At 41.5% G+C, this 26,927-nt stretch overlaps 1 protein-coding gene across 1 annotated transcript in view; it reads left to right on the top strand.

Annotated features, from left to right (window-relative positions):
- USP32 (ubiquitin specific peptidase 32) overlaps positions 1-26,927 on the top strand; it is a 78,544-nt gene that overhangs the window by 30,988 nt on the left and 20,629 nt on the right. The window contains exons 5-15 of the mRNA XM_054394523.1: positions 1,665-1,824; positions 12,246-12,377; positions 14,219-14,326; positions 15,189-15,304; positions 15,932-15,994; positions 17,247-17,330; positions 20,216-20,277; positions 20,401-20,503; positions 22,540-22,726; positions 23,729-23,904; positions 24,082-24,222. Coding sequence (XP_054250498.1) covers positions 1,665-1,824; positions 12,246-12,377; positions 14,219-14,326; positions 15,189-15,304; positions 15,932-15,994; positions 17,247-17,330; positions 20,216-20,277; positions 20,401-20,503; positions 22,540-22,726; positions 23,729-23,904; positions 24,082-24,222 — 1,332 coding nt within the window. The remainder of the gene's footprint in view (positions 1-1,664; positions 1,825-12,245; positions 12,378-14,218; positions 14,327-15,188; positions 15,305-15,931; positions 15,995-17,246; positions 17,331-20,215; positions 20,278-20,400; positions 20,504-22,539; positions 22,727-23,728; positions 23,905-24,081; positions 24,223-26,927) is intronic.

Below are 26,927 nucleotides of genomic sequence, written 5' to 3'. Positions count from 1 at the left end.
GCAAGAAAATGCTCTTGTCTCTGGCTCAAGCTGCTAGAGAAGTTAAAAAATAAAAAATTAAAATCGTGATCTGCTTTGTTCTTTGTTAATTTAGCAGTAGAGTTGGTTTTGCTTAAATAAGTGGTTCTATAATGGGTTAAATCCTGCAAAGTCCACCTTCTCCTGACTGTCATTCATTCTCCTACCTTTGTGCTGGCTCAGGTATTTCTATGATGCCTTGATGAAGTGCAATGGGAAACTGATCTAGCTGAGAAGTAAGCCCTTTGCTGTAGCTCCTAATCCTGGGGGTTATTTTTCAGCTAGATCTGTTTTGCTGCATGGCTGCACTAATGTGATTGCTGTCACAAAAGAGAAGGGATGAAGGATCAGAAACAGGGTTGGTAAGAGGAAGGTTAGGACCATGCTGTCAGTCAGCAGTGTGGATGTATACAGATGAAACTGGTGATGGAGGAGCATCGCAGCATCCTGACTTCCTTGAATTATAACAGTCTGGAAGGTTTTGATGCTGTCTGTAAGTGTTTGGATGCTTCTGCATCTATTTGTTGGGGAAAAATGTAACATTTTTCAGTCTAGGAAAGGAGACATCAGAAGAATCATTATCTGGAGCCTGAAATAATCCATAACAAGTGGAATATGAAACAAATGTTTTAGCAGTGATGCTGATTAATCATTTGAGCAACTTGGCAAGGGAGGTGGTGGGTTTGCAGTTGCCTACAGTTGGCAGCTGCAGGTAGTCTGTGGCCAAATGCAAATTGTTGGATTCTGCAGAGGTGTCATTTAGTAAGGTTTAATGGGCTGTGATATTAGGGAAGTTCAAATAATGATGTGAAACCTCTTCCACTTTGCAGATCCCTTTTTATTACCTTTGGAGATTAGGATCTCCATATAATGAGTTTGTCTACTGCTAAGAGATTGGCTTAACTTTAGGTAGTTTCTAGGTCCTGTAGAAATGAGTCTGATGATCCCTAGGGCTTCATGGCCATAGCTTAGAAACCATTCAGCTGAATGCTTTAAACAGCCTCTCCAGCATTTAAATTCTGTGAATCTATATGTTTTATATATTTCTGAACAGATATTTCCATGAGACATCCAGCAAGAGACACTGAGTTAAAAATCCTGTGAATGTCTTGTTCACATGTACACTCCAAAGCAGATTTTGGTCAACAGAGGCAAAAAATTGACGTGCTACTACAGTGATTAATCTTACTGTTACTCACTCACAAGTCTAATTTCTGTGTTGTTTGTATACTTGTGCAGCTCTAACAGAATGTTTATGACTTTCTAGCACCTGCTATTTGGTATATAAGAGCTCTTATCTATCATAATAAACTGAAATTCATAAAAATAAGCCCTGTTATTTTCACTTGTAAGTAACCATTTTTTCTCTAGTCCCTTTAACCTCAGGTTCAGAGTAGATGACTTTCCAAAGGCCACATTGAGTAGGTGGTTGAAACGCAGGGAGCACTGAGGAGTCTGATTTCCCTCCTAGTTCTGTGTTTTAGAGTGAAATGGGAAAACAGGCATGGCTCCAAAGGAAAAAAAAATAGTTTAGTACTTATTTTTAAAGGAGATTGTCCCAATTGGTGTGCATATAGCTGACTTGTTCCTGTTTACCAGCACTGAGAAAGCAGAGAGAAACAGCTCACATTTGATTTTTCTTGCAGAGTGAAAAGGTGAATTATGAGAAGTTCAGGGTTTGGCTATTGCACAACAAAGATGCTTTCACGTTTTCCCGTTGGCTGCTGTCTGGAGGTGTGTATGTGACACTCACTGATGACAGTGACACTCCTACCTTCTACCAGACCCTGGCTGGAGTCACACACTGTAAGTAAACCATGCTGGTTCTTATGTGCATACTAAAAACCATTTCAGAGTTCACAGACAAACTGTTGCCCTGCTGTAGTCGTTCATTAAGTCTCACTGATCTGGGATGCGTGCAGTTCTCTTCAGCCAGATAAATTTCTTCATGTTAATTTGCTCTCTGCTCTTTGTGCTGTGACATGTAAACCACTGTTATGGACAAGGGCACTCCATGGGTCATTATTTTTAAGAGATAATGATGCTGAGATTACACCACCTCTTATAGCAGAGGTACCAAGCTAATTTAAAGGAGGGGAAAAATAAAAGAAAGAAAAGAAGGGCAGAATATCCTCTCTGACAAATACATTTATCTGAAGTGTCTTGACTTTAATACTGGAAGCTGGTGAAGGGTCTGGAGAACAGGTCTTGTGAGGAACAGCTGAGGGAGCTGGGGGTGTTTAGCCTGGAGAAAAGGAGGCTGAGAGGAGATCTCATTGATCTCTACAACTCCCTGAAAGGAGATTGGAGTTGAGGTGGGGACTGGTCTCTCCTTCCTAGTAACAACTGATAGAATGAGAGGAAATGGCCTCAAGCTGCCCTAAGGTAGGTTTAGATTGGGTAAGATCCCTTCACTGAAAGGGATCTCAAACACTGGATCAGGCTGCCCAGAGAGCTGGTTGAATCCCCATCTCTGGAGGTATTTAAAAGAGGCAGAGGTGTGGTGCCTGAGGGATGTGGCTTAGCACCAGACTTGGTAGAGTTAGAGAATGGTTGGACTTACTGATCTTAAAGGTCTTTTCCACCCCAAGCAATTCTGTGATTCTGTATTTGGTCTTTCAGATATAGTGGATTGTAAAACTCTTGAGACAGTTCTGAAAATGATGCTCATTTCCAAGAGAAGTATTACCTCTGAATTGGCTTTCTGCAGGGGGGAAAAGTAATCATAGATTCATTAAGGTAGAAAAAGACCTTTAAGATCATCGAGCCCAGTAGTCAGGGAACTAAATTAACTCAAGAAAAGCCTCCTCAGGATCTGCATTTAGAAATCACCTCCCAAAACAAGCACTTCCTTGTGTCTGTACTCATGTGAAAGAAGGAGCAGCTATTTTTAAATCAAATGTCCAAACAATTGGCTGATCAATAACACTTGATGTGCAGGTCTAATGGAAGCATACATGACAGCAAAGCGTCTACAGGGCTTTGGTATCCTGAGGAGAAGGGGTTTGCAGTTCAGATGTTGGTGATTGGAGAAAGCTGGTGGTGTTTATGGGCTCTCATGGATTTTCTTTGGTGTCAGTGTGGTATTTAATCTCTTTAATGGGTTGCCTGAATAAAGAAACATACAGGGTTTGCCCTTTGCTTTAAATATGAGCATTAAAATTCTGACCAGCTGAAATTAAAATACATAATGAAATTAGAAGTGTATAGGCAGGTAATTTATTAGCATTACATGAGACTGCACAAGACCACTGAATACTCTGACGTCTAATGGATGAGGGTAGAGAAAGAGGTTTGCTAAAAAAAAAAATCCACAAACCTCTTTGAATTTTCCAGACATCAGCCCTGGGGAAAAAAATATCTCTCAAGCTCTGTCAAATTGAGATCTGCCATGGCTCCAACCTTGTCAAGTATCCTTTGCCCCAAGTCTTCAAAGAAAGCTTTACCCCAGGCTTCTGGATGTTACCTCAGAGCTTGCTTTGATTTTTTTTTTTTTTCCCTTTTTCTTTCATGCTTTGAAATTAAAACATTTCTGAACAGTTTTTTCCTGTGCTTTTGCAGTAAAGTTAATTTATACTAAATCTGTGAGGTTTATAATTAAAATCTAATAAAGCAGGAGCTCTTAATATTTATTTATTTTTTATTTAATACTTAGTGTTGCTCTTCTGGTTTTGATAAACCTGTCACTGTCACCATAGGCAGCCAGGCCCTCAGTAGAATGTGTCAAACTGCAAAGTGTCTGGAGGCTCTGCATGCTTCACCACATTTGGAAAGCCCCTCTGACAACTACATTTGGCCCTCCAGATAAAATCAAATTTTATTCTGTTTTTGTTATTTTCCATCTAAATATTAGAATGAGGAAAAACCTAAATTAATTGTGCTGTGTTACACTGTCTGCAGCCCAGTGTCTTTCAGATGGCAGATGTGGAAAACTGACAGGAGTTTAAGGTCATAGCAATCATAGAATTGTTTCGGTTGGAAAAGACCTCTGAGGTCATTGAGTCCAACCACGATGCCCAGTGAACCACATCCCCAAGTGCCATGTCCACACAGTTTTTGAACACTTCCAGGGATGGGGACTCACCACCTCCCTGGGCAGCCTGTTCCAATCCCTGACCACTCTTGCAGCAAACAAATTTTCCCTACTCTCCAGCCTAACCCTCCCCTGGCACAATTTCAGGCCATTTCCTCGTGTTCTATCTAGCTGATAGTGGAGAGAAGAGACTAGCCCCTACCTCACTCCAACCTCCTTTCAGAGATTTGTAGAGAGCAGTGAGGTCTCCCCTCAGCCTCCTCCTCTCCAGACTAAACAACCAAGATGAACTGCTGAACTAACCAGTTCCCCTCCAGGTCTGCAGAAATAGTTTCTTTACAATGCATCTGATGCTTACCTCTGGGATTTGAGGCAGTATAGGAATTTCATCCTGCAGATGCAAAAGTAAGGAAAATAGAAGTGCTTGAGCACTTGGAAGTAATTGCAGTAAAGGATGATTTCTTGGGGCCTTGGGGCTGGTTTGTGTTTTAAGTTTAATAATCACAGTCTAGTCAGATCAATCTAAAGAGTAGGAATTGTAGTACAGAAATGCTCTCAGCACAGCTGAATGTGTAAAACACAGCACCAGCTGTTGTGACAGTTCCTTTCCTCTCAAGGAAGGCTTGGTTTTGATTCTTTTACCTGAGAGAATGGTGGCCTTGTGGGAGAACAAAGAACTGAAATAATGCTTAGTAAGCCTAGGCAAGCACTGTGAGCAGGATACAGTGAAAAACTGAAAGGTTTAAGAGTCTTCCACTGTAAAATGCAGCCTGGTTTGTGAAGCCAGTGCAGCTGATGAATTTCTCACCTGGCTGAGTCCCAGCACGCCCTCTCCTGGCCCCAGCTTCAGACCCTCCTGCCAATCTTGACCTCCCCTCACCTTGTTCTTCCATTAAACATCTCGAGTAAGGTGTGAGAGACATGAAAAATGGCACTGATAAAAGCAGTGAACAGTGTGAACATTGATTCAGAAACAGACAACAGCCATTTTACTGCAGAGCATCAGTGACTCCAGTTAAATTTTCTTAATGAGCCAAGCTATCAGGGAAGCAAAGGAATTCCAGTTTTTCATTGGTAAATAACATTTATTTTGCTATGCAGATGACTTTGTGTTCCTCAACGTATAATTAGAGCTGAAATTTTACAGGAAGTTGCACACACTTGCTGCTTTTAATCAAATGTTGTTCCCTTTCACTTAAATCATAAATATGTAGCATTTTACTTAAAAGCTACCAAAACAACTTTAGTTTCTCTTGGACCTTTGTTCCCAAAAAAAAACCCCAGTTTCAGGGAAAAGAGGCTCTCCTACACCTGAGTGCTGACCAGCACTAGTTGGATTTTATCTGTTTCCTGGTATGATCCAGGTACTTCTGAATTATTTTATTTTTTCCCAAACGTTTTTTTTTTCTTCTCATAGAATCATTAAGGTTGGAAAAGATTCCTGTCAGGGTCTACAAGGAAGACTAAAATTCTGTGTAGGAGAATACTGCCCCAAATCATTATTCATCCTTGCTAACTGCAAATTAAACAGCCAGTCTCTGCTGCTCTAAATCCAAATGAAGCAATTCAATAATCCAGTTCTTAGCTCTTGGTGGATGTCAGCCCTGGCTGGTTTGCACTCCTGTATCAGAACGGAACTGGCTCCACCCTGCCTGCAAAGTGCAGCTTTCTGGGGTTTGGGTTGGCAGACACACAATAACATGAGACACATGGAAGGGTCTCCTCTCCCAGGTGCAGGCCCTGGGGGGTCCCTGTGTCATTCCTTTCATAAGATATTGAGACTTTTGGGTTGTTGTTTTTTTCCCCTCTCTGCAGTTGGGGAAAATTATTCCAGTACACCTACTAAATGTATTTAGTGAGGGCAGTATGTGTCTTTTTTTTCTGTCAGCATTGTCCTTGGTTTCAGACAGTCTGCTCTCCTTCCTTTTTACCACTCAGTATAACTGCAGGTGACTTATGTTTCTTCTTGACCTTTTTGTTCAAGTAGAAGGAGCCCAGCTCAGGGCTGTTTCATACCAGGTGCTCCCTCCTCTGTTCCATCTCAGCCCATGGGTGTCAGAGTGACTCCAGGTGGCACCTTATTGGTTTCCTTCCTTTGACTGGAAGTATTTCTGTTGCTGCAACACAGGCCATGGTTCCTTTTTTACAACTGAGTTGTTTTGGGATGTCTCAGTGTCACGTGATGGACTTAGAGTCAGGGTTTCAGTCCTTTTCCATGGGGAGAATACTTCAATTTATCAGAGGGGTTACTGGTTTCAAACTGACAGACCGTGTAATCTGTACTTCTTTGTTATCTACTTCTTGTGTCATTGAGCTCTCATTAAATGACATCCTAATTCTCCTTTGAATTGAAGAGACTCTCTTCTGTCATCAGAAAAACTCATCAAAATGCTCCTGCTTTTTCTGACAGCTCTACCATGCTGGAATGCAGCAAGACAGTGTGTAATCAGTACAGTAATTATATTTTAGAGCATACAGTTATCACTAATTTAACATAATAAATGAGAGGGACCCTGGATAACCAGACAGCACGACTGAGATGGAAGAGTGAGTTTTTGAAACAGTATAAAATTGAAACTGGATGTTGTGGAAGTAACTACTTCTGTCAGCGATGGGTTTAGAAACCTGTAGGGCTTCATGGTAAGATGAAGATGTGAGTCTAGAAGTGAAGTGATCACTCAGCTTTGCTCACATTAAAAGGCTGTCTGGATGCCCACTCTTGAAACACCATCTCTTAATGATTTATGGAAGGCCACTAGGAGACAACTCTGGAGATTTAGGATTTATTAAAGGTGCCTTTAAGAGCACCTTTTATTCTATACTGTTTTCTTCCAAGTGTGTGAACACTTGTGCTTTGAGAGAAACTGGGATGTTTACTACCTCTTCTTGCATGGCTTATCTCATTTTAAGGCAGACACACAATATTCTGCTAGATAAATGCCTGGATAGTTGTGCCTGACACACACAGGGGTCTTGGTTCAAGTTCTAATATTCCCTTCTCTGTGTCCATTTTCCAGTTAGGGAAAAATAAAGGCAATGAGAGAATTACAGCAGCCCAGGCCGGTAAGAAGAAGCCTCAGTATCACTTAATCTGCATCTTGCCACACTGTTATCCTCTTAGCTCCTAGGCTATTTTGTGTCTTGCAAAGCAGCTCTCTCTGCCCAGGTCCCATAGTCTTCAGTGTCTTAATTTAAAGGTGACAAATAAGGTGTTTAGTCAGGAGCAGGGTGGTGTTCAGTCAGCCTCTGGTTCTGACTCAGCTGCCGCACGATGAAGAGCTCTCTCTGCGCCTGGGGACTGGGTTTTGCCTGCAGGAGATGATGGTAAACAGTAAAAGCAAGCAAGCTGCAGTTAAAATGTTGGGAATATGGTATGCTTCTACTGCTGTGAACCAGACAGGATTGTGCCAATAGGTGGGTAAAGCTTAACCTTTTCAAATGTGTTGCAGGACTCGGTTAATGCTGGTGGTGTAAGGAATGGTGCCTGGAATGGGAACATAGGCTTGCTTTCTTCTCTAAGCCAGAAGGTTGTTCATGGCTTGCTACCTATGTAACATTTTCCAAGGGCACGTATTTCCTGGAAATGACATTACAATTAAGGATGCTTGGGGGTTTTTACAAGTCTTTATCGCAACCTGAGTGTCCATCACAGAGTGGCAGGTTTGAAATTAACTCATTTGCAGGAGATTTAGTTTCTCAGATGATTATTTTGACTAGAAATATTACCTTTACAACATGGAGATTGTAGCTAGAGGTGGACTTGACATTATCACTCTTCTGACTGTGTTTGTCTAATTCTTAGAGAATTGGGCTAAGAAACATTAGTTATAACTTCCCAGATCTGGAAGTTTGTCGTTATTTGATGGACAAGTGATGAGGGACACATAAAGTGGTATATGGTAGTAAGTTGGTAGTGTAGGGTTTAATTCCACAGGTGCATAATAGCTCCATGTGACCACAAATAATCATTTTATTTAAAAGCTACCAGAACAACTTTAGTTTTTATTGGACCTTAGCTCCTAAAACCAGTTTGTCCTACACCTGAGTATCAACCAACTAGCACTGGTTGGATTTTCTCCCACAAATAATTATTTAATTGTCAAAAATGATTTTTTTTTTTTTTTTGCCTAGGAAGCCTGTCTGGTATTTTGGACTATGTTATATCTAGTAGTTATATTTTAAGGAAGCTTAGTTCATTTGAAATTTGAATTACTGAGTGAAATCTCAGCAATTTGAAAAGACATTAGTGGGGGGGGGAAAAAAAGTACACTTTGAAAAGTTGAAATCTGTATGAAGTCTTTGGAATGTGGCATTTTTTTCATTCATAGATTGATAGAGTTTAGGCTAGAAGGGACCTTTTGAAGATCACCTAGTTCCAACCACCCTGCCATGGACAGGGGTACCTTTTCCACATTAGTATGTTTAGATAACTGCATTCTGCTTTTTATCATGCTTCATTTAAACTTCACTAACAAATATGATGATAGATCTATAGCATAAATGGCAAGAGATTTCCTTTGGTTTACATTTCCGGTGGAATAGATGGTCCATGACATATCCAGAGGCTGGTTTACAAGATTATGTGCAAAAAAAACCCCAAACCCAGTAACTCTGGAGCAATGAAATTACATAACAGCTGGCTTTACAACTGCAGAGTTCAACTTTCACGTGTGCTGTAATCCAATAAATCTTCCTGTATTTTATGTAAGTGAAACTATTGCAGCAGGCTGCAATTCATTAAAAAACAAACAAACAAACAAAACCTGCTCTTTTGCCACATTTTTAATTGCATTCAGTCTGAATTTCCTAAGTCCAGTCAGTAAAAGAATGTTATTTAGCCCCTTTGGCTGTTGATGTTTAGCTCTTTTGGTTTTTACTGCCTAAAATGTTTGGCTTTTCTGCACGAAGTCAGCACACTGGACCTGCCTTGGTTGTAGTATCAGTGTAGCATTTATGCTAGTACTTATCAGCTATTCCTCTGAAGATTATTTGAAAATTCTTTATCTTTCAAAGGACTCTGTAATTTCCACCAGTGCTTGATAGAAATGCAGATAAGATGCTTTCTGATAACCTTTCTTTGCTTAGGTTTAAATAACAAAGCACTAAAGGTTAGCACTGTAGAAACTGTGAAGTGCAGTTTGCAGGATGGAGCACAGCAAGCTTCTGCTAGGGGTATTGGAGAATTGGTTTATTTTGTCAGATTTGAGTCCATCTCTGAGGACTCCAACCCAGGAAGGACATGGACCTGCTGGAGTGGGTCCAGAGGAGGAGCACAAAGATGATCAGAGGGCTGGAGCACCTCTCCTATGGAGACAGGCTGAAAGAATTGGAGCTGTTCAGCTTGCAGAAGAGAAGGCTCCAGGGAGACCTTAGGAGCTACATTTTAATATCTGAAGGGGACCTACAGGAAAGTTGGGGAGGGACTGTTTAAAAGGGTCTGTAGTGATAGGATGAGGGGCAAAACTGGAAGCAGGGGAAATTTAGGTTGGACATCAGGAGGAAGTTCTGCACATTGAGGGTGGTGAATTACTGGAATAGGTTGCCCAGGATGTGGTCTAGGTCCCTTCCCTAGAGACATTCAAGATCAGACTCAATGTGGCCCTGGGCAGCCTGATCTAGTTTGAGGTATCCGTACTTACTGCAGGGGGGGGTTGGACAAGAAGATCTTTGAGGGTCCCTTCCAACCTGATGCAATCTGTGAATCTTTCAGTAAATCTTTCATTTTTTAATTACTGAAGATAAATAATGCACCTTCCAGAGCAGTTCTGCAGATCTGCTCTTCAGAAAAGACAACACATGAGCTTCCTTCTGCTTTTTGAGTGTTGTCAGTGTGGCATCATTTCAAGAGTGCAGTGCAACTAGCACATTTGTTGTTCTGCCTAGTCACAAAGGTGGATTGCAAGGAAACAAAGTGATTTACATGCTCATGCTCCAGAGAATTAGCATAATGCTTTTGTGTTTGCTAAGGAGAGCAGGGATGTGTCTGTGCAGTTCTGAATGACACTACAAGCTTGCCCTGTGTATGGAGTTGTGTAGGCAGGATAATAACACTGTGAATCTCTGCAGGTACTTAAGGTTCCGGCTCAGAAAGTGACTTTTACCTTTCAGTTGTTATTTTAGTTTTTGTTTGTTTCTGTTCTTGAAACTCCATGGATACACCTTGTTGTCTTACCTGCAGAACACTGGGACTTTAGTCATAGAATCCTTAAGGCTGGAAAAACTTAAGATCATCAATTCCAACCTTCTACCTAACACCTCCATGAATACTAGAAGGACTTTTCCTGAGGGTGTCTAGAGACAGGACTAAGGGGAATGGTTTGAAGCAGAGGGAGAGTAGGGTTAGAATGGATCTTAGGAAGAAGTTCTTCAGGAACTCTGGAATGGGTTGCCCAGGGAGGTTGTGGATGCCTCATCCCTGGAACCGTTCCAGGTCAGGTTGTTTGGGGCTCTGAGCAATCTGATTATCTGGTTGAAGGTGTCCTGGTGTCCCTGCTCACTGCAGGGAGTTTGGACTAGATGACCTCTAAAGATCTCTTCTGACCCAAATCAATCTGTGATTACAACACAGCCAAGAGCCAGGAGAAGGTAAGCTAGATAAAGGAATTGATCCAGCTGGGAAGGAGGGGAAGAAGGAAAAGGAAATCAGTTTATTTTTTCTCCTGAATCAGTTCTCTTATCTCACTTACTACTTAAATACACAATAACTGATGCTGATGCAAGTGAGGATGCTGCAGCATGTGCCTGAGGTTAAGGGGGAGGTAAACTTTTTCTCTGCAACCTGGAGTTAGGTTAGCTTAATGTGACCCTGGAGCTGCAGCTTTGGTGATGAGAAAGAAAATGTTTCCCCATGAGCCCAGTTAGACTGGGAATCATCTCCCAAGGGAAGCAGTGGATCCCCCACACTGGTCACTTTCAAGACTCAGCTTGCCAGGGTGCTGGGCCAGCTCATTTCAACTCCACTATCACCTGGAAAGGCTGGACCCAGATATCCTCGGGGTCCCTCCCAGGCTGGCGTGCTGTGGTGTGGGTGTTGTGCACACTGCTGTTTGGCCTGTCTAGTGATTGTCCTGTGTACCAAGGGAGAAGGGGGGATGTCTTTGCACTGATGTTACTTTTTAGTTAGTCTCTCTAAATACATCTTAGAGGAAAATGCAGACCCCTTCTACTCCTCCAACTCTACTTCAGCTATCAAGCTTTTGGTACAATTTTTCTACATTTGCTGCTGCTGAGGGTGAGGTGCTATGTAAGTTTGGATGCACTGTTGTGCCTGTCACAACTAGGTGACACTTACTGTGGGTTACCTAAGTTACTGCTCTATTTAAATTACAATTCTTATTAAATTACTCCTCCTAATGACAGAAACAGGAAAAGAAAACGGTTTCAATTTAACACAAAACTTTTTTTTTGGGGGGGGGAGAGGTCTCTTCTGTTGTTAAGCCTTACAGGATTATTATTGTTTCTCTAGGCTAAACCAGGCCAAATAGCTCCAGTTAAACCTATTAGAAAGCTGGCATGGATTTAAAGCCTCAGAACCATCTGGGAATGGGATCACATGTAGTGGTTCTTAATATAGACAGCTTTGTCATTGCAGATCTATTTGAGAACCAATTAATTCACACTGACCTAAAGCAGTGTTGTGACACACTTGCATATGGAGAAAGGTTAAAAGTATTGTTGAGTAGAAACTTCCTATTTGTATCTATCTATATATTCAATTTCAAGGATAAAATGTAAAGAGAAAGGCATCTGTCTGTAAGGCTTTGAAAGGAAACACAACTTCTTCCTCTGGCTATTTTTATTCACCTTTGCCTAACACTTTGTTTGCTTTCCAGTACCTGTGGGAATCCTACAGGAAGGCTGCAGAGGGACTTTTTATGAGGGTGTCTAGAGACAGGACAAGGGGGAGTGGTTTGAAGCTGAGGGAGATCAGGGTTAGACTGGAGCTGAGGAAGAAGTAAGATGTTGAATTCTTAGATGGTGACCAGGTAAGATGATTCTGTAGATAAATAAGATAAAATCTAACCTTCATTTCTCTGCTGCTTCGGTTTTTAATTGTTGTATGCAAGAGTCTGGCACAAGAAAATGAACATAATTTCTCTTTGTGACAAAATAATGCTGCATTTTTATTGGGTGCTGAATTCTACCATGGTCTAGACATTGCAGAGAATTCTCTTCTTTTTTGTTGATTGTACAGTGGAAGAATCTGACATCATCGATCTAGAGAAGCGCTACTGGCTGCTGAAAGCTCAGTCAAGAACTGGACGTTTCGATCTAGAAACATTTGCCCCTTTGGTTTCCCCTCCTATTCATCCATCTCTGAGTGAAGGTATGGAACCGTGGGTCAAATATGCAGGGAACTGGTCTTGCTGTGGTGTTGGCTACTGATGGTCTGCTGACACTCAAATTGCGTGGCTCTGAAGTGGGCCTCTTTCGAAATATATTGTAAGCTTAAATCACAGAGATTCATTCCACTGGGTTCTGAGTGCTTGGAAATTAGAAAAGATACCTGGAAAATCTCTGATGGGAAATCTGGAATGGCTAAGGAAGTGGTGAAGGAATTTTTACAAGGGCTTGTAGTGATAGGACAAAAGGGAATGGATTTAAGATGGAAGAGGGGAGATTTAGACTGGGGATTAGGAATAAATTCTTTACAGTGAGGGTGGGGAGACACTGGAACAGGTTGCCCAGGGAGGCTGTGGATGCCTCCTCCCTGGAGGTGTTCAGGGCCAGGCTGGATGAGGCCTTGAGCAACCTGGGCTGGTGGAAGGTGTCCCTGCCCATGGCAAGGGGATTGGAACTGGATGATCTTTCAGGTCACTTCCAACCCAACCCATTCTATGAATCTATGAAGTGCTGCTTCTGTGTGCTACATTCTTACTAGTTGTCAGGACTGCATGTGTTAAACCTCATGCAGAATTTCCCCGCTAGTGCTTAAATTATTTTTTGTTGGGTTTCTTAATACTCTGTAATGACAAAATACTCTGCTGTCCCTGAGGGAGGGAAATCAGAAGACTGATTTTTAAACTGACAGATGTGAGTTTCATCCATTAAATGACAATTCAACATGCAAGCCAGGAGCTGTATCATACAGTCAATGAAAGAGTCTCTCCTAATAGTGTGAGTCAAGGAAGGTTTTGCTCAGAAGGCTCGGTCAGGAGATGTGTGATGCAATGCAGCCATTAATAGCCAAGCTGGTCTTTCAAGTTGAAGCCACTCTGGCAATAACTGGAGATTGCAACTGTCTAATTGCCATTTACTACACAACATAAGGACATTAAGTAACATTCAACTTCTGTGCTAGTTTTTGTCTGCACTCCTATAGTGACAATTTTTTATCACCAAATGGTCAGTTTTACTGACAAGTGGCAGCAGTAAGTAGAAGATGGGAAATTCATCTTCAGCAGATGCAAGCTGTTAAAACACCAGACCTGATGTTCAGTTCAGCAGGGATATATCCCCCCACCCTTGTGCTTGTCAGTGTGTTTTAGCTAATTAGTGATCAAAAATTTACACAGCTGCTATGGGGAAAGTTTGTGGTTGTTATCTACATGTCTGCTGTGGGATACTGCCACTGAGTCATGTCACATAAAAACCCCCAAACCAACCAACCAGAAAACCCACACCAAAACCCAACAAACCCCTTTCTGAGATAAAAGAAGTAATATGTTCTGAATGAGTAGGATTCTTAAATCCTTAACTGAATCTCCTGACTCTCTTAGGGCTAAACTTGCAGTGGTATTCAGGAGTTTCTAACAGGCACTTCAGAAAAGCCAGAAGTAGTTTGCATCTGAGAGCTTTTACTATTTTGATCCTTTAGCTGTTGTGATAATGCTGGGCCTGGCCATCCTGGTTTGGATGTGCTCTGTATAACTCAGTCATTATAAGGAAGCCTTGAAAACAAGGTTTCTCTTCAGGATTCATGATTCCTTCCCTACCCTGCCCCTGGGGTGTTTTTCTGGCCATCCACAAGAAATCTAATTCACCTTTTAAAATGGTCTTGGAAGTGCTTAATTACCTTCATTCCACTTAAGAATTAGTTCCACTCCTGAGTGTGAGTGTTGGTACCTCTTGCAAATGTTAACCATTAACCCTTGCTGTAAATGCTAAGTACAACTGTCAGCTGTTTCAGCCAGATGCTGTAACAGGAGATGCTTTTGTGGTTTGCAGGTTTGTTTAATGCTTTTGATGAAAACCGAGACAATCACATAGATTTTAAAGAAATTTCCTGTGGGCTCTCAGCATGTTGCAGGGGACCCTTGGCAGAAAGACAGAAGTGTAAGTATGCAGAATGGTAACTATTCATCTTAAAGAAGTTTTTCAGGTTTGAGCAATGAAGTTTTAGTTCTTTCCACCTTTTTAGGATTTTCTTTCACTGAGCAAGTGTGTCTGTGAAAAGTGACAGACTTCAGAAGTTAAAACATTAAAGAAATTCTAAATATCAAGGCTTCCTCTTATAAAGGATGATTAGACCTTATTCTCTAGATGTTACCACTTAGAGCTTCATAAAAATTCTCAACATGCTTAGCAAAAACCTGCTCTGGTGGAGGATGTCCCTGCTCACAGCAGGGGGGTTGGGCTAGGTGACTTTTGGAGGTCCCTTCCAGCCTAAACCATTCTATGATTATGACACAGAAGTATATATCTCAATATCAAAACTGCACTTACCTATTTATTATCTCTAATCCAAACTGAATGTCCTATTTGATTGTCTTGTGGTAAATAGCATGGTCTGGCTTGTTTTGTCTCCACTTTTCAGCTGTCTCCCTGCAAGGTTCTTGTGGTTTTGAAATACCTTTGTTCCATACTTTCCCAAAAGCGATCTTGCTGCAACTTAAAAGCTCTCATTGAGTGGAAATTTCTGGATGCACATATGTTCCCCGCTATGGCACATCAGAAAACACAGCACAGAATTGCAGGGATCTCCATTTCAGTTTATTAAACACAGCTGCTCCATTTCCTCACCACCACACATGCATCCTGCCTCATCAAAACTGTCAGCACTAAATCATGTTCTTGTGACTCTGCAGACTTACATTCTGCAAGAAAAAGAGAAAATAATTGTTGAGTAGTCCTAGCATAGAAAAGTAATTTCCTTTTTTTTTTTTTTTTTTTTTTTTCTTTCTCCCTTTGGTCTCAGTTTGCTTCAAGGTTTTTGACATTGACCGGGATGGGGTCTTGTCTCGCACCGAGTTGAAGGACATGGTGGTGGCACTCCTAGAGGTCTGGAAAGATAATCGTACTGATAAAATACCTGTAAGTCCTCCCTGGGGTTGGATTCATTTCTTTCTGCTTCTTAAAGTCCTTCATCCTTCAAAAGCAGGAATGGGAATGTTGTCTGAGCACGATTTTGGTGAAATACTGGCTTCCTTGAGCTGAGCTGGAAGAGGGGAGATGTAGAGTGGAGGTTAGGAGGAAAATCTTTACAGTGAGGGTGGTGAGACACTGAAACAGGTTGCCCAGAGAGGTTGTGGATGCCTCCTCCTGGAAGTGTTCAAGGCCAGGCTGGATGAGGCTTTGAGCAACCTGGGCTGGGGGAAGGTGTCCCTGCCCATGGCAGGAGGGTTGGAACTGGCTGATCTTTAACATCCCTTTCAAACCAAACTGTTCTGTGAATTCTACCTTAGCTATTTGTAACTGGGTGTAACTTTCCTTACATAACTCTGAGCTGCCATTACCAAAGCAGAATGATTTGCCTACAGCGTGTGCTGCTTCATCTAAAAAACCTTAGCTACAAAAGTACAACTCTCTGGAAGCTGTCAGTTGTGAATTACACAGAAGGGATCTTCAGTGTTTCTTACCCTTAGATCATTCTGTTGAACATGTGCAGCCCTGGAGAGTGCTGATAGAATTTAACTCTGTTTTCTCTTCCTTTTGTTTAAGGAATTGGACATGGATTTGTCTGAGATTGTAGAAGATATTTTGAATATGCATGATACCACAAAGGTAGGAATTTGCTGTTCTTTCCTTGTCATTTTTATACCCTCAGTTTATTTAACAGTTGGACTCAATCATAAAGGTCTTTTCCAACCTAAACAATTCTGTGATTTGTAAGAGAAAAACCCTTGTGTAAATGTGTCAATAAAGGAATCTCTTCAAAGAAATTAAAGTTTTCCACACACTTCCTGTGAGAGAAAGAACAGTGAATTTTCTAAGTCATTTTTTATATGAAAATAAACCAGAAACACATAACCAGAAGAACTGCCTTTGAAATATTTGCTCGTTGCAAGGCTTGGCTGTGCATAATCAATACCAGTTTTAAATCTGATGCTTGACTTCTGTTCTGGAGAAACTGTTCTTTTGTTTCATGTTAAAAATGATCTTCTGAAAAAAAAAAAAAAAAAAGAGCCTGGAGCATTAGTGTGGCTTCTATTTTGTGCTGTGTGAAGACACTTTCTCCTCAGGAGCTCTAGTAATTCAATAGTAACTTACACATTATCAAGCTACTATGCAATAATATTATATATAACCAGTGAACTATATACAGTGATATGATTCAACCCAGGAGGCAAATCACATCCTGGGCTGCATCAAAAGCAGCATGGCCAGCAGATGGTGAGAGGTGATTCTGCCACTTGACCCTGCTCTGGTGAGACCTCACCTGGAGTACTGTGTCCAGCTCTGCAGCCCTCAACACAGGAAGGATATGGACCTGATGCAGCAGGTCCAGAGGAAGGCCATGAAAATGATCAGGGGACTGGAGCACCTCTGCTATGAGGACAGGCTGAGGGAGCTGGGGATGTTCAGCCTGGAGAAGAGAAGGCTCCAGGGAGACCTAATAGCAGCCTTCCAGTGCCTGAAGGGGACTACAGGAAGGATGGAGAGGGACTGTTTGCAGAGGCTTGCAGTGATAGGATGAAGAGCAATGGTTTGAAATTAGAGAAGAGGAGATTTAGATTGGATGTTAGAAACAAGTTCTGCACCATGAAGTTGCTGGAACACTGCAGCAGGTTGCTCAGGGTGGTAGTTGAAGCCCCATCCCTGGAGATATTCAAGATGAGGCTCGACAGGGCTCTGAGCAACTTGATGTAGTGGAGGATGTCCCTGCTGACTGTAGGGAGGTTGGACTGGATGTCCTTTGGATGTCCCTTCCAACCCAAACCATTCTATGATTCTATATTGTTTCAGAGCTAAAGTAGCCATGGTTAATGGTTTGATGGCTTTTCCTTCCTCTTTCCTTCTCCTCCCTTCAACTAAGCTTGGACACCTCACTCTGGAGGACTACCAGATATGGAGTGTGAAGAGCGCACTTGCCAATGAATTTTTAAATCTACTGTTTCAGGTATGTTTAGAGGAAATTGAAACTTGCAAATTATGATCATTAACTCCTGAGCTTTTGGCATGGCCACACAGTGCAGCATCAGCATTTGGCCAACACCCTTTACAGCTTTGCTGCAGTAAGTGAGGTGGGTTTGCAGTTGTGCATTACCTCAGTGAGCTGATTCTCTATGGGATTTTTGTTCTTTTCAGTGTATGGGGATGGCTAAAGCATAATTTGTTGAAGAGAACATCATGTGCTGTGTATAACATGCAATTTCAAGTGCATCAGCAGTTACATTCACCGTTAGGAAAAGGCTGTGCTCTTAACCAGTTGTTCTTGCAAGTCTTTGCCAAGAAGGTGACCCAGCAAATGAGCAAAGGTGTTGCTAAACTTTATGCAACCACTTTCCTTTTGTTTTCTGTTAAGGCCATCTAAGGAAGCTCTCATTGCTGTCTTAATGAAGCAGTCCTTGAAAGCTGTGATAATCATATCATTCTTGTGATATAGAAGCTGAGGATTAAGGGTCTACTGAATTTTAGTTTTAATTGAGGTGGAACTGGATTTTTATAAATCCTTGAAGCAGTCATATTTTAGCTTAGGCTCACTTTGTGCAGAAAATCACTCCCTAAGAGTATTTTCATTCACTGCAGTTTGTTCCTTATCCATTTCCTGTAGAGGTTGATACTTAAGAGTTTAAAAAATAATAATCCTAATGGAGCCTTGGAGGTTTGCCCTGATTTAGCATTCACCTCCAGCCCTGTATGACAGTCTCAGATCTTCCAGAGAGGGCTGGAGAGAACCAGTGGGCTCTGCTTTCATCTTACAAGTGAAGCTTAATCAGTTATAGGGTCAGATTGTAGCAGAAAACTATTTCATCAGAGAGAAGCTCTGTGGGTTTCTTAAAACAATTAACTGTTGTGAGAGGCTGCCTGAATAGCAGGCTCCTGACTCTCCTGTTTATCACCCTGGACTGCTTTTCCAACAACTCCAGGGTGAGTGAATGAGAGGGGTCTGAGACCATTGGCTACACCACAGCTGGAAAGAGTAAAGTCAGAAAGTTCTTCAGAAAGTTCTTTATCTGTAATTACATCAGGTTGTGCTCACATTGCAGTCTTCTCAAGAGGGGCTGCCTTTATTTTTGGGCCGTCTAGCATCAAATTCCTGTCACTACTTAATACTGATGAAGAAAAGGCTCTGGGGAGACTCTTTACAGTGGGGGTGGAGATGCTGGAACAGGTTGTCCAGGGAGGTTGCAGATGTCCCCTCCTTGGAGGTGTCCAGGCCAAGGTTGGATAAGGATTTGAGCAACCTGGGCTAGTGGAAGGTGTCCCTGCCCATGGCAGGGAGGTTGGAACTGGATGATCTTTAAGGTCCTTTCCAACCCGTTCTATGCAACACTGGGGTAAGATGAAGAACACTTAATGAACTTTCCCTACTGCTGATTACCACCACCCTTGCTCCACATTACTGCTGGAGGTCTGCAGTATTTTTTCTCCTGACAGAGTCACATTTTCATTTCGGATTCTTATCCTTATTTCCTTTGATACTTTTATCATCTGAGGCATCCTCATCTCATGCTGCAGGCTCAAGAGGACAGAGTCTGCCATTGATTTGTCTGGGCATTTATTTGAACTGTCATGAGCTTGTGTCTCTCATTTGCAGGCAGAGAATCTTAAGTAGTCTGAGTGGAGTGCCATGGAAAGCTTGTCAACAACTGGGTTTGTTTGCAGCAGGGATAGTTTCTATGAAGAATCTGATACTGGCACAGTGCTACATGAGGTTAAAAAGGAATATCAGAGCCAGCTGTGTTGTATGTGCTGGAAAAGCTGTTGCTTCCCAGCAGCTAATGGCCTTTGTTTTATTCAGAATGTGGAATAGTCTCTCACACTGTAATATAAATCTAAATAAGATATCTCACCAGTCATTAGAAATCTCCAGCTGAGATGCAAATTGATGGCCTCAAAAGAGACATAAGGAAAAGACTATAAATCATGTTATGAGTAACCACCAATTTGAAAACCGTCTGGGAGAGGAGACAGCTGAGCCTCCTCCCTGCAACCCGAGACAAAGGCTGGGGCAGAGGCTGCTCCCCTCTGCGCATCGCTGCCTGCCACACGCCCTGCGCCTGGCAGCTGCTGCCAGAAACCAGCCACAGTCCTCTCCCAGCCAAGCCTGGGCTGCTTTGACGAGGAAGAAATGAGTAAAGTATTAGCCATGGGGCACTGCTGTCTTGTACTTGGAATAAGGCCTCAGCCCCCTTGAGCAGCTGTGTGGGAGTGGTGCCCTTCTGTGCTTCTTTCATAAAGAAAAATAAAGCATCAGATACTCAGGGAAAGTTGGACAATTTCAGGAGCATTGTGGGTGGTGACTACTTGGCTGGACTGCTTTATACTTCTCCCTTGGTCTCTTCATGTGCATCTTTCCCCTTCAGTTCCTTAGACAGCCACATCTCCCCAGTTTTGCCCTTTTCCATTCTCGTTATTGTTTAACCTTTAGCTTATCCTCTTCCAACAGCTTGCATTCGCCCAGTTCCTCATTCCCTCTCTGCCTCACCTAAAGGCACCTTAACCTTTGGTGTATCTGATCCATGTCAGTCACTGTGATCATTTGTAGCCCTTGCTTCAGGCCTGAAAATAATGACAATTTATTTCCTGTTCACCTTAATTTGCCTTGGGGCCTTTGACATTCTTGGTTCTTTGTCTTAGCAGTGGGAACAAGTTGTGAATCTCCTACCTCAAAGTACTTCTTTTTTTTTTTCTTTTTTTTTTTTAGTAATTTCTTCATTTTTAGGTAATTTTCCTACATAATTAAAAAGAATTTTCTGAGGAGTCCCTTTAGAGTTGTTCTTTTCTTTCCTTTCTTCTATAGTGGTGGCATTCTTAATAAGAATTGCTTTCTTTTCCCAGGTGTGTCATATAGTTTTGGGGCTACGACCTGCCACTCCAGAAGAGGAAGGCCAGATTATTAGGTGTGTGTTTTGCTCAGAATCTAAACCAGATTTCAGAATCAACCTTTTAATATTTTTCAAAAGGAGGGCTGTCATTTCCCTTCTTCCAGCTAATACTTCCTGCTGTGCTTGCTTTCTGTGCAGAGGCTGGCTGGAAAGAGAAAGCAGGTATGGCCTTCAGCCAGGGCACAACTGGTTCCTGATTGCAATGCCATGGTGGCACCAGTGGAAAGAGTATGTCAAATATGTAAGTATAATGATAATGCTTCCTGCATAAGTGATTTCTTTGTCTGATGGAAAAAAAGGAGTGTGGAGCAAATGACTGCTTAGCCAATAATGCTTGAAATTAAGCATCTCCTGTCTCTGAGAGGAAAATAATTGTTTTGCTGAATCATTGTCACATGGTGAGCTTTTCAGTGTAATTTCATTAAACTGTCATCTCTCTTGCTTTGTTTCATCACTCCTGCATGTCAAAATATTTTTTGAATAAAAACATCCTCTCACAATAGTACTCCCCTGAAGTCTTTTGATTCTTTTGATGATAAAGCTACCTGGTGTGGTTTTGACTTTACTTGGGCCAAGAATGCTGCACTGTGCATTTTTTTTTTTTTTTTGACAAATAAAGGAGGGAGTTGATTGGATTTGGTTTATAGGCAATAATGAAAAGTACTCCAGTAGCTGATGGTGATCCAAGGAGTCCTACTAAAACCATACAGTTACAGGGTGCTCTCTAACACCCTCCAGCTAAAATAGTGAAGCTAAAGCATTGCTGTGAATCTTACCAAAGAAAGCACTTTTAAGGAAACTCAATAAAATGTAATTGAACAAGCTGGTCTAGTGGGATTTGTCCCTGCCCATGGCAGAGGATTGGGACTAGCTGATCTTTAGGGTCTCTTCCAACCCAAACCATTCTGTGAGATGGAGATAGTTCTTTGCAGGCTACAGAAGTGAAACAGACTATTTCTCAGAAGAGTTTTATGTAGTGCTAAGTAAGCAAATAAATATTTGAGTTGTTTTATAAACATAAGGAACTAAAACTATTCAGAAAACTGCAATGTGTGCATTAACTGCCCATGTAATTGCAGCTCTTCTTTGTGCACAGTGATTTGGACAAATGATGGCTGAATGCCTCAGTATTAGGTAATATGATCCTTGTCATGGTCTTAAGTGCTCAGATGTGCACATGAGTTCAGACCTAATCCCCTGCATAAAAGCACAATGCCATTAGTCCTCTGTCTGTCTACCTCTGGAGCAAGGAGAGCATTCACAGTTCCTGTGGAACTCCACAGATGATTACTGTCATTCCAACAGGTGTTTTAGCCTTATTTTTCCACTGCACAATTTTGTTATTTGGCAAGTTATGTTTAAGGGACAACATCAAACAGCAAACATCCCTTTTCCCAGTGTTGTTACAGTGATGTTCACTGCCTGGGTTTTATTTTTTTTTCTCCTCTAAGGCTCAGTTAATTCCCTTTTATCTTCTGGTGTCTTGTTGTGACTGGTGCTGTAATTGGGTAGAATTCTTCTTACATCCTGTCTGTACTGGACAGGGAAGTTATGCTTTGGGGGGAATGCACAATTTTTTCTCCATCCTTCTTTATCTCTACCTTTATGCTTTCCAGTGAGGGTGGTGAGACAGTGCTACAGGCTGCTCAGGGAGGTTGTGGATGCCCCCTCCCTGGACGTGTTCAAGGCCAGGTTGGATGAGGCCTTGAGCAACCTGGTCAAGTGGAAGGTGTCCCTGCCCATGGCAGGAGGGTTGGAACTAGCTGATCTTTAAGATTCCTTCCAACCCAAACCGTGCTATGAATCTTGCCCAAGTGTGAGCCAGAGACTGCCTTTCCAATGCTGTTTCCCTTAAGGAAACAAAGAAACTTGGCTTCAAAACAAAGTTAGGTTTGAGAAAAGAATGGATTTGTTTTTTTGTTGATCTTATGCTTACTGTTCTCACTTAACCATATGAAATTCAACAAGGGCAAATTCTGAGTATTTATAGCCTGTAACTATAGCTGTCTGAAACAGTTTTATGTGTCTAGCTAGAGAAAATAATTTAGTGTTTTGGTTTTTATATTGCGCAGAAGAATTTATGCAACTGATTGAACAATTTTTGGCTGTTCCTGCAGCGTTTTCATCAGCAGATGTAGAAAGATGTGGTGTTTCTTTTGACTCCAAAGCTCATTGTGGTCACATTGCTGTGAATTTTGGTGATTTGGTTTGGCTAATGCTAAACCTCTTTGATTTTTGGTGTATAATTTAACTTTTCTACTTGCCTACCAATTTTAGGATGCAAACCCTGTTGTGATAGAGCCTTCATCTGTCTTGAATGGAGGTAAGAATTCACTCGTAGCTGCTGCAGCTTCAGAACAGGGAGAAGACAAAATGGGAGGTCTTAATAACTTCAGTGCATCAGAAGAAAAGTTTTCAGATAATGTTTCTACTGCATCAGAAGCTTCAGAGACCACTAGCAGCAGTAAGCATATAAAATCTTATTTCCTTGGAGGTTTAATGTAGAACTACCTACTGCATGGATTTCTGCAGGCAACAAGATAACACAGTTTAGCCTGCAGCAGTGGCCTACATGTGGACATCATGACTAGGACATTTTAGTCTGTAGTGGATAAACAAGAAGCAATCTTGTTCAAGCAAAAATTCATTTTTTGTCATACAACAATGAATTTCCAGAGTTGTTTTCAAGGTAGTTTTTATCCTGTCATTTATTTTGAGTGTATTTTTTTTCTCTCTTCATATTAAGTTGTTTCAGCTCATGCCAAGTTGGTGTTGTCTTGCAATGGGATCACCTCAGAAATTACAAAGAGAAGCAGAAAATAGTTAGGAAGAGCACACTTAAGAGTTTTTCAGGGCATGTACTCTAAATGAGGTTGTGCAGATTCTCAAAGCCATTTTTGTGAATGAAGATGTTTTGGTGATGATTTTCAGTCAGTTCTTGTGAGAATGGGAGCTGCTGGGGTTTTCTCGCAAGACAGATGAATGTTGCATCTGGTGGTTTAAAATCTGTGTCTTGAAATTGTAACTTCAGTTTAAAGAAGATAAATTACTGTGAGCACTTTGTAGGGTGGGCTTTGGGGGAGATAGGGGAAGTGTGGGAAGGGAGACAAGTTTTAAGTTAAAGCTCCTTTCTCTTTTCCTATTTGACATTTAGATGTAGTGTTCTGCATAACTAAAGTTCTGTATGAATAAAACCAGTTGCCCTTTCAAGGAGAAAAACTAAACCCAAAGCATTGTTGAATATATATTCAGTTCTATAGATAAGATTTTCAGGAGTTTGATATTCAGACATCCAGAGAACAAGGAAATGTTGCACATATCTGATGATACAAACTTAGTTAGGTTGATTTCCTGCTAATATCTGTTTAAAAAACAAAGAAAGGATAGAGAGGTTTAAGTCATTTCTGGTTTATGGAGTCATGAACTGAAATGGAGATTTCCTTTTTCCCCTTGTGTTCTGTTACAGATGCTCTTTACCCTGGCACACCAGGGACTGATGTCTGTTTTGCTAGGCAGCATAATACTTCAGACAACAATAACCAGTGTTTCCTTGGAGCCAATGGGAATAATTTGCTACAGCTTAATCCTCAGAAACCAGGAGCTATTGATAACCAACCCCTAGTAACACAAGAACCAGTGAAGGTAAATGTGAATATGGGCAAGGTTATCTTTGAGCATGCTTTTACCACAGCTTTTTATGTGCTGTTTTGTTTTTCCATTGAGTGGCTTCATTCTGAATTATAACACTGCTTTGTCACAGAACAAAGCTGAGGGCTCTTGCTTCACTTGACATTTGATAAAATCCCTCTTTGTTTCAAGGCTGCCTCGTTAACAATGGAGGGTGGAAGATTAAAGAGATCTCCACAGCTGATAGAAGGAAAGGACTATGTCATGGTACCTGAGCCAGTTTGGAGAGCACTGTACCATTGGTATGGAGCAAATCTGTCCTTGCCCAGGCCGGTGAGTTGTGATTATAGACCCCAAGGTAATATAAACAAACCTAGTGTGTCCCAGCTTCTGCCACTTGCACAAGGTAGTCTTTTATGGCCATCTCCCACTGGATTCAAAATGGGTAGTCTTCAATGAAAAGTCTTGGAGAGCAGAAATGGACATGGATAGAAAGCTGTGGATATTTGCCAGGAGGTTTGCAGCACAATCCCCAGGAGACAGCGCAACAGGGCAGAAGTGCTCAGCTGATCACGACTGCTAAAGCAGGCAAAAGCCAACTTCAGAGCAGTTTGAAAGACTTGGCATCAGAACAGCCACCTTTACAAGCTTAGATACATTTCCAGCCTGTCTGCAAACCCAATAGATTTTAAACTGGGACACCTGCAGCTTTGAAAATGGTTTTCTCTCTCTCTTACAATTTCATGAAGTGAGGGCAAGCTAACAATTGCTGTCCTTCAAGTTCAGCTGTTGCAGGTGTTGTGTTGTGGCTGTGTGAATACCAATTGTTATTTTGAGCAGAATCCTAGAATGGCTTAGGCTGGAAGGAACCTCAGAGATCATCTACTCCAACCTCCCTGCCTTGGGCTGCAACACCTCTCAGCTAGACTGGGCTGCTCAAGGCCCCATCCAGCCTGGCCTTGAACACCCCCAGGGAGGGGCCATAATTAGCAAGAGGCTGTCAAAGCAGTTGTGCTGTTTCTACTTGTTTGCATCAAAGTTTAGTTAGAAAAAAGGCAAAAAAAAATATGAAGGACTGAAATAGGCTTTTTGTAACTGACACCAGTATTTGCTAGATTAAAGCTGTAATATCTTTTATTTAAAATTAATTTGGAGCACAATGCAGAATGCACTACAAAACACAATTTTCAAATGTAAAAGTGCAATGTATTACATGAAATTGACTAACGGGCTAAGAATTCAGTTGTATTATCCCAATGAGATGATTTTTTTGTTTTTTTTCTTTTGGTTGCAGTTGAAACAACAACAGTATTTCTGAAAGAGAAGCAGTAATTACAGAGCAATAGCCAGTGTTGAATCATATAATTTACTCCCAATTTATTGAGCTATCTCTCTGTTTCTGTGTGTAACACTGCAAGAACCATTAACAGGTCATCAGCATTTGAAGCTAAAGGCTGGCATGCCTTGAATTATTAATATTGAATTCACAAAAAAGGAGTAGAATGATGTTAGAGGCAAGAAAAATGGAAGTAATTCATCCTGTTCACTTAACAACGTGGGGAACTGCTTTGAGTTTCTGTGGAGTGTATTTATTCCATCTAGTGGTTGATTTATTCTGTGTCAGGTAGTCTCTTAGAGCAGCTGCACTTAAGGAAAGTATGGGGGGAGGATTTTTTTTCTTTTTTTGGTGGTAGCAATAGAAATTGGTTATATAGCAATAGAGATGGTAAGGGGGGACCTTAGAGCTGCCTTCCAGTACCTGAAGGGATCCTACAGGAAGGCTGCAAAGGGACTTTTCATAAGGGTGTCCAGCAAGAGGACAAGGGGGAATGGTTTGAAGCTGAGGGAGAGCAGGGTTAGTCTGGAGCTGAGGAAGTTGTTCTTCAGTAGGAGGGTGGTGAGACTCTGCCCAGGGAGGCTGTGGCTGCCTCTTCCCTAGGAGAGTTCACAGACAGGCTGGACGAGGCCTTGAGCAGCTGAATCTAGTTGTGAGGTGTCCCTGCCCATGCTGGGGAATTTGGAGTAGATAAGCTCCAACGTGAGCTATTCTATGAGATGAGGTAGTTAGTGTCAGAAATATTCAGTGTCACAAAGAGGAGAGAATTAGCTGTGTGATTTTTGACAGTTTGGTCTGGTAGCTGCAGTACTGGCAAATTTACAGTGAAAAATCACTGCCTTCTGTTACCCTGCTCCCACACGTTCTCCATGGAAACAAACACCTTCCATCAGCCACCAAAGGCCACATCTCTTTATACACAAAGTAAAGTGCTTGGGAGTTGTGTGATAGGGTCAAAAAAAAAAAAAAAAAAGAGAGAGACTTTCTCTTTTTTTCATAAGAAAAGAGCCTCTTTTTTTCCATAAGAAAAGAGGGGTTTCTTCAGAATAAGAGAATTTTAGTTTGGATATCCTGTCTGCAAAAAAAATATAAGCAATATAAACTGTGGCTTTTCAGCCCATAATTAAGGAATATTTTGACACTTAGTTATCTGAGCACTTGAATTCTTGAAGACCATTTGATTCCTTGCCACCTCGTACCCAGGCACTTCAAGTCCTCATCTCCCACCCCGCAGCGGGTACTGTTAGGTTGTTTCTTTCCAGAAAATAGATTCATAGAATGGTTTGGATTGGAAAGGATCATCTAGTTCCCAGCCCCTACCATGGGCAGGGACACCTCTCACTGAATCAGGTTGCTCAAAACTTTGTCTATCAGTATTTTTTTTTTTTTTTGTTAGAACTGAATTTTAATCTCATGGCACTTCAGTGCATCATGTTGTTTTCCACAGCTTAAGCTGTGTGTTGTCTTCTGCTTTGCATGGTCTTAGAAGCAGTGAGCATTCCTGCCACTGTGTGTCAATGTCTGGGCAGAAACTGGGCAGGTGACTGGAAAGCTGCAAGTCTTGCTCTGGAATCATTTCAGCTTTTTCTGTTATTGGATCAAAACGCAACAAAAGAAAATTTGAAGTCTGTTCTTACAGTACAAAGTTTTAAATTCAATCCTATACTTGATAAAGTGCAGAACAAAGGTCTGAACTTTAGGA

The sequence above is a fragment of the Indicator indicator genome, chromosome 30 (assembly GCF_027791375.1).
Source record: "Indicator indicator isolate 239-I01 chromosome 30, UM_Iind_1.1, whole genome shotgun sequence".
NCBI classification, from domain to species: Eukaryota; Metazoa; Chordata; class Aves; order Piciformes; family Indicatoridae; genus Indicator; species Indicator indicator.
This window is presented reverse-complemented; position numbering and strand designations above follow the sequence as displayed.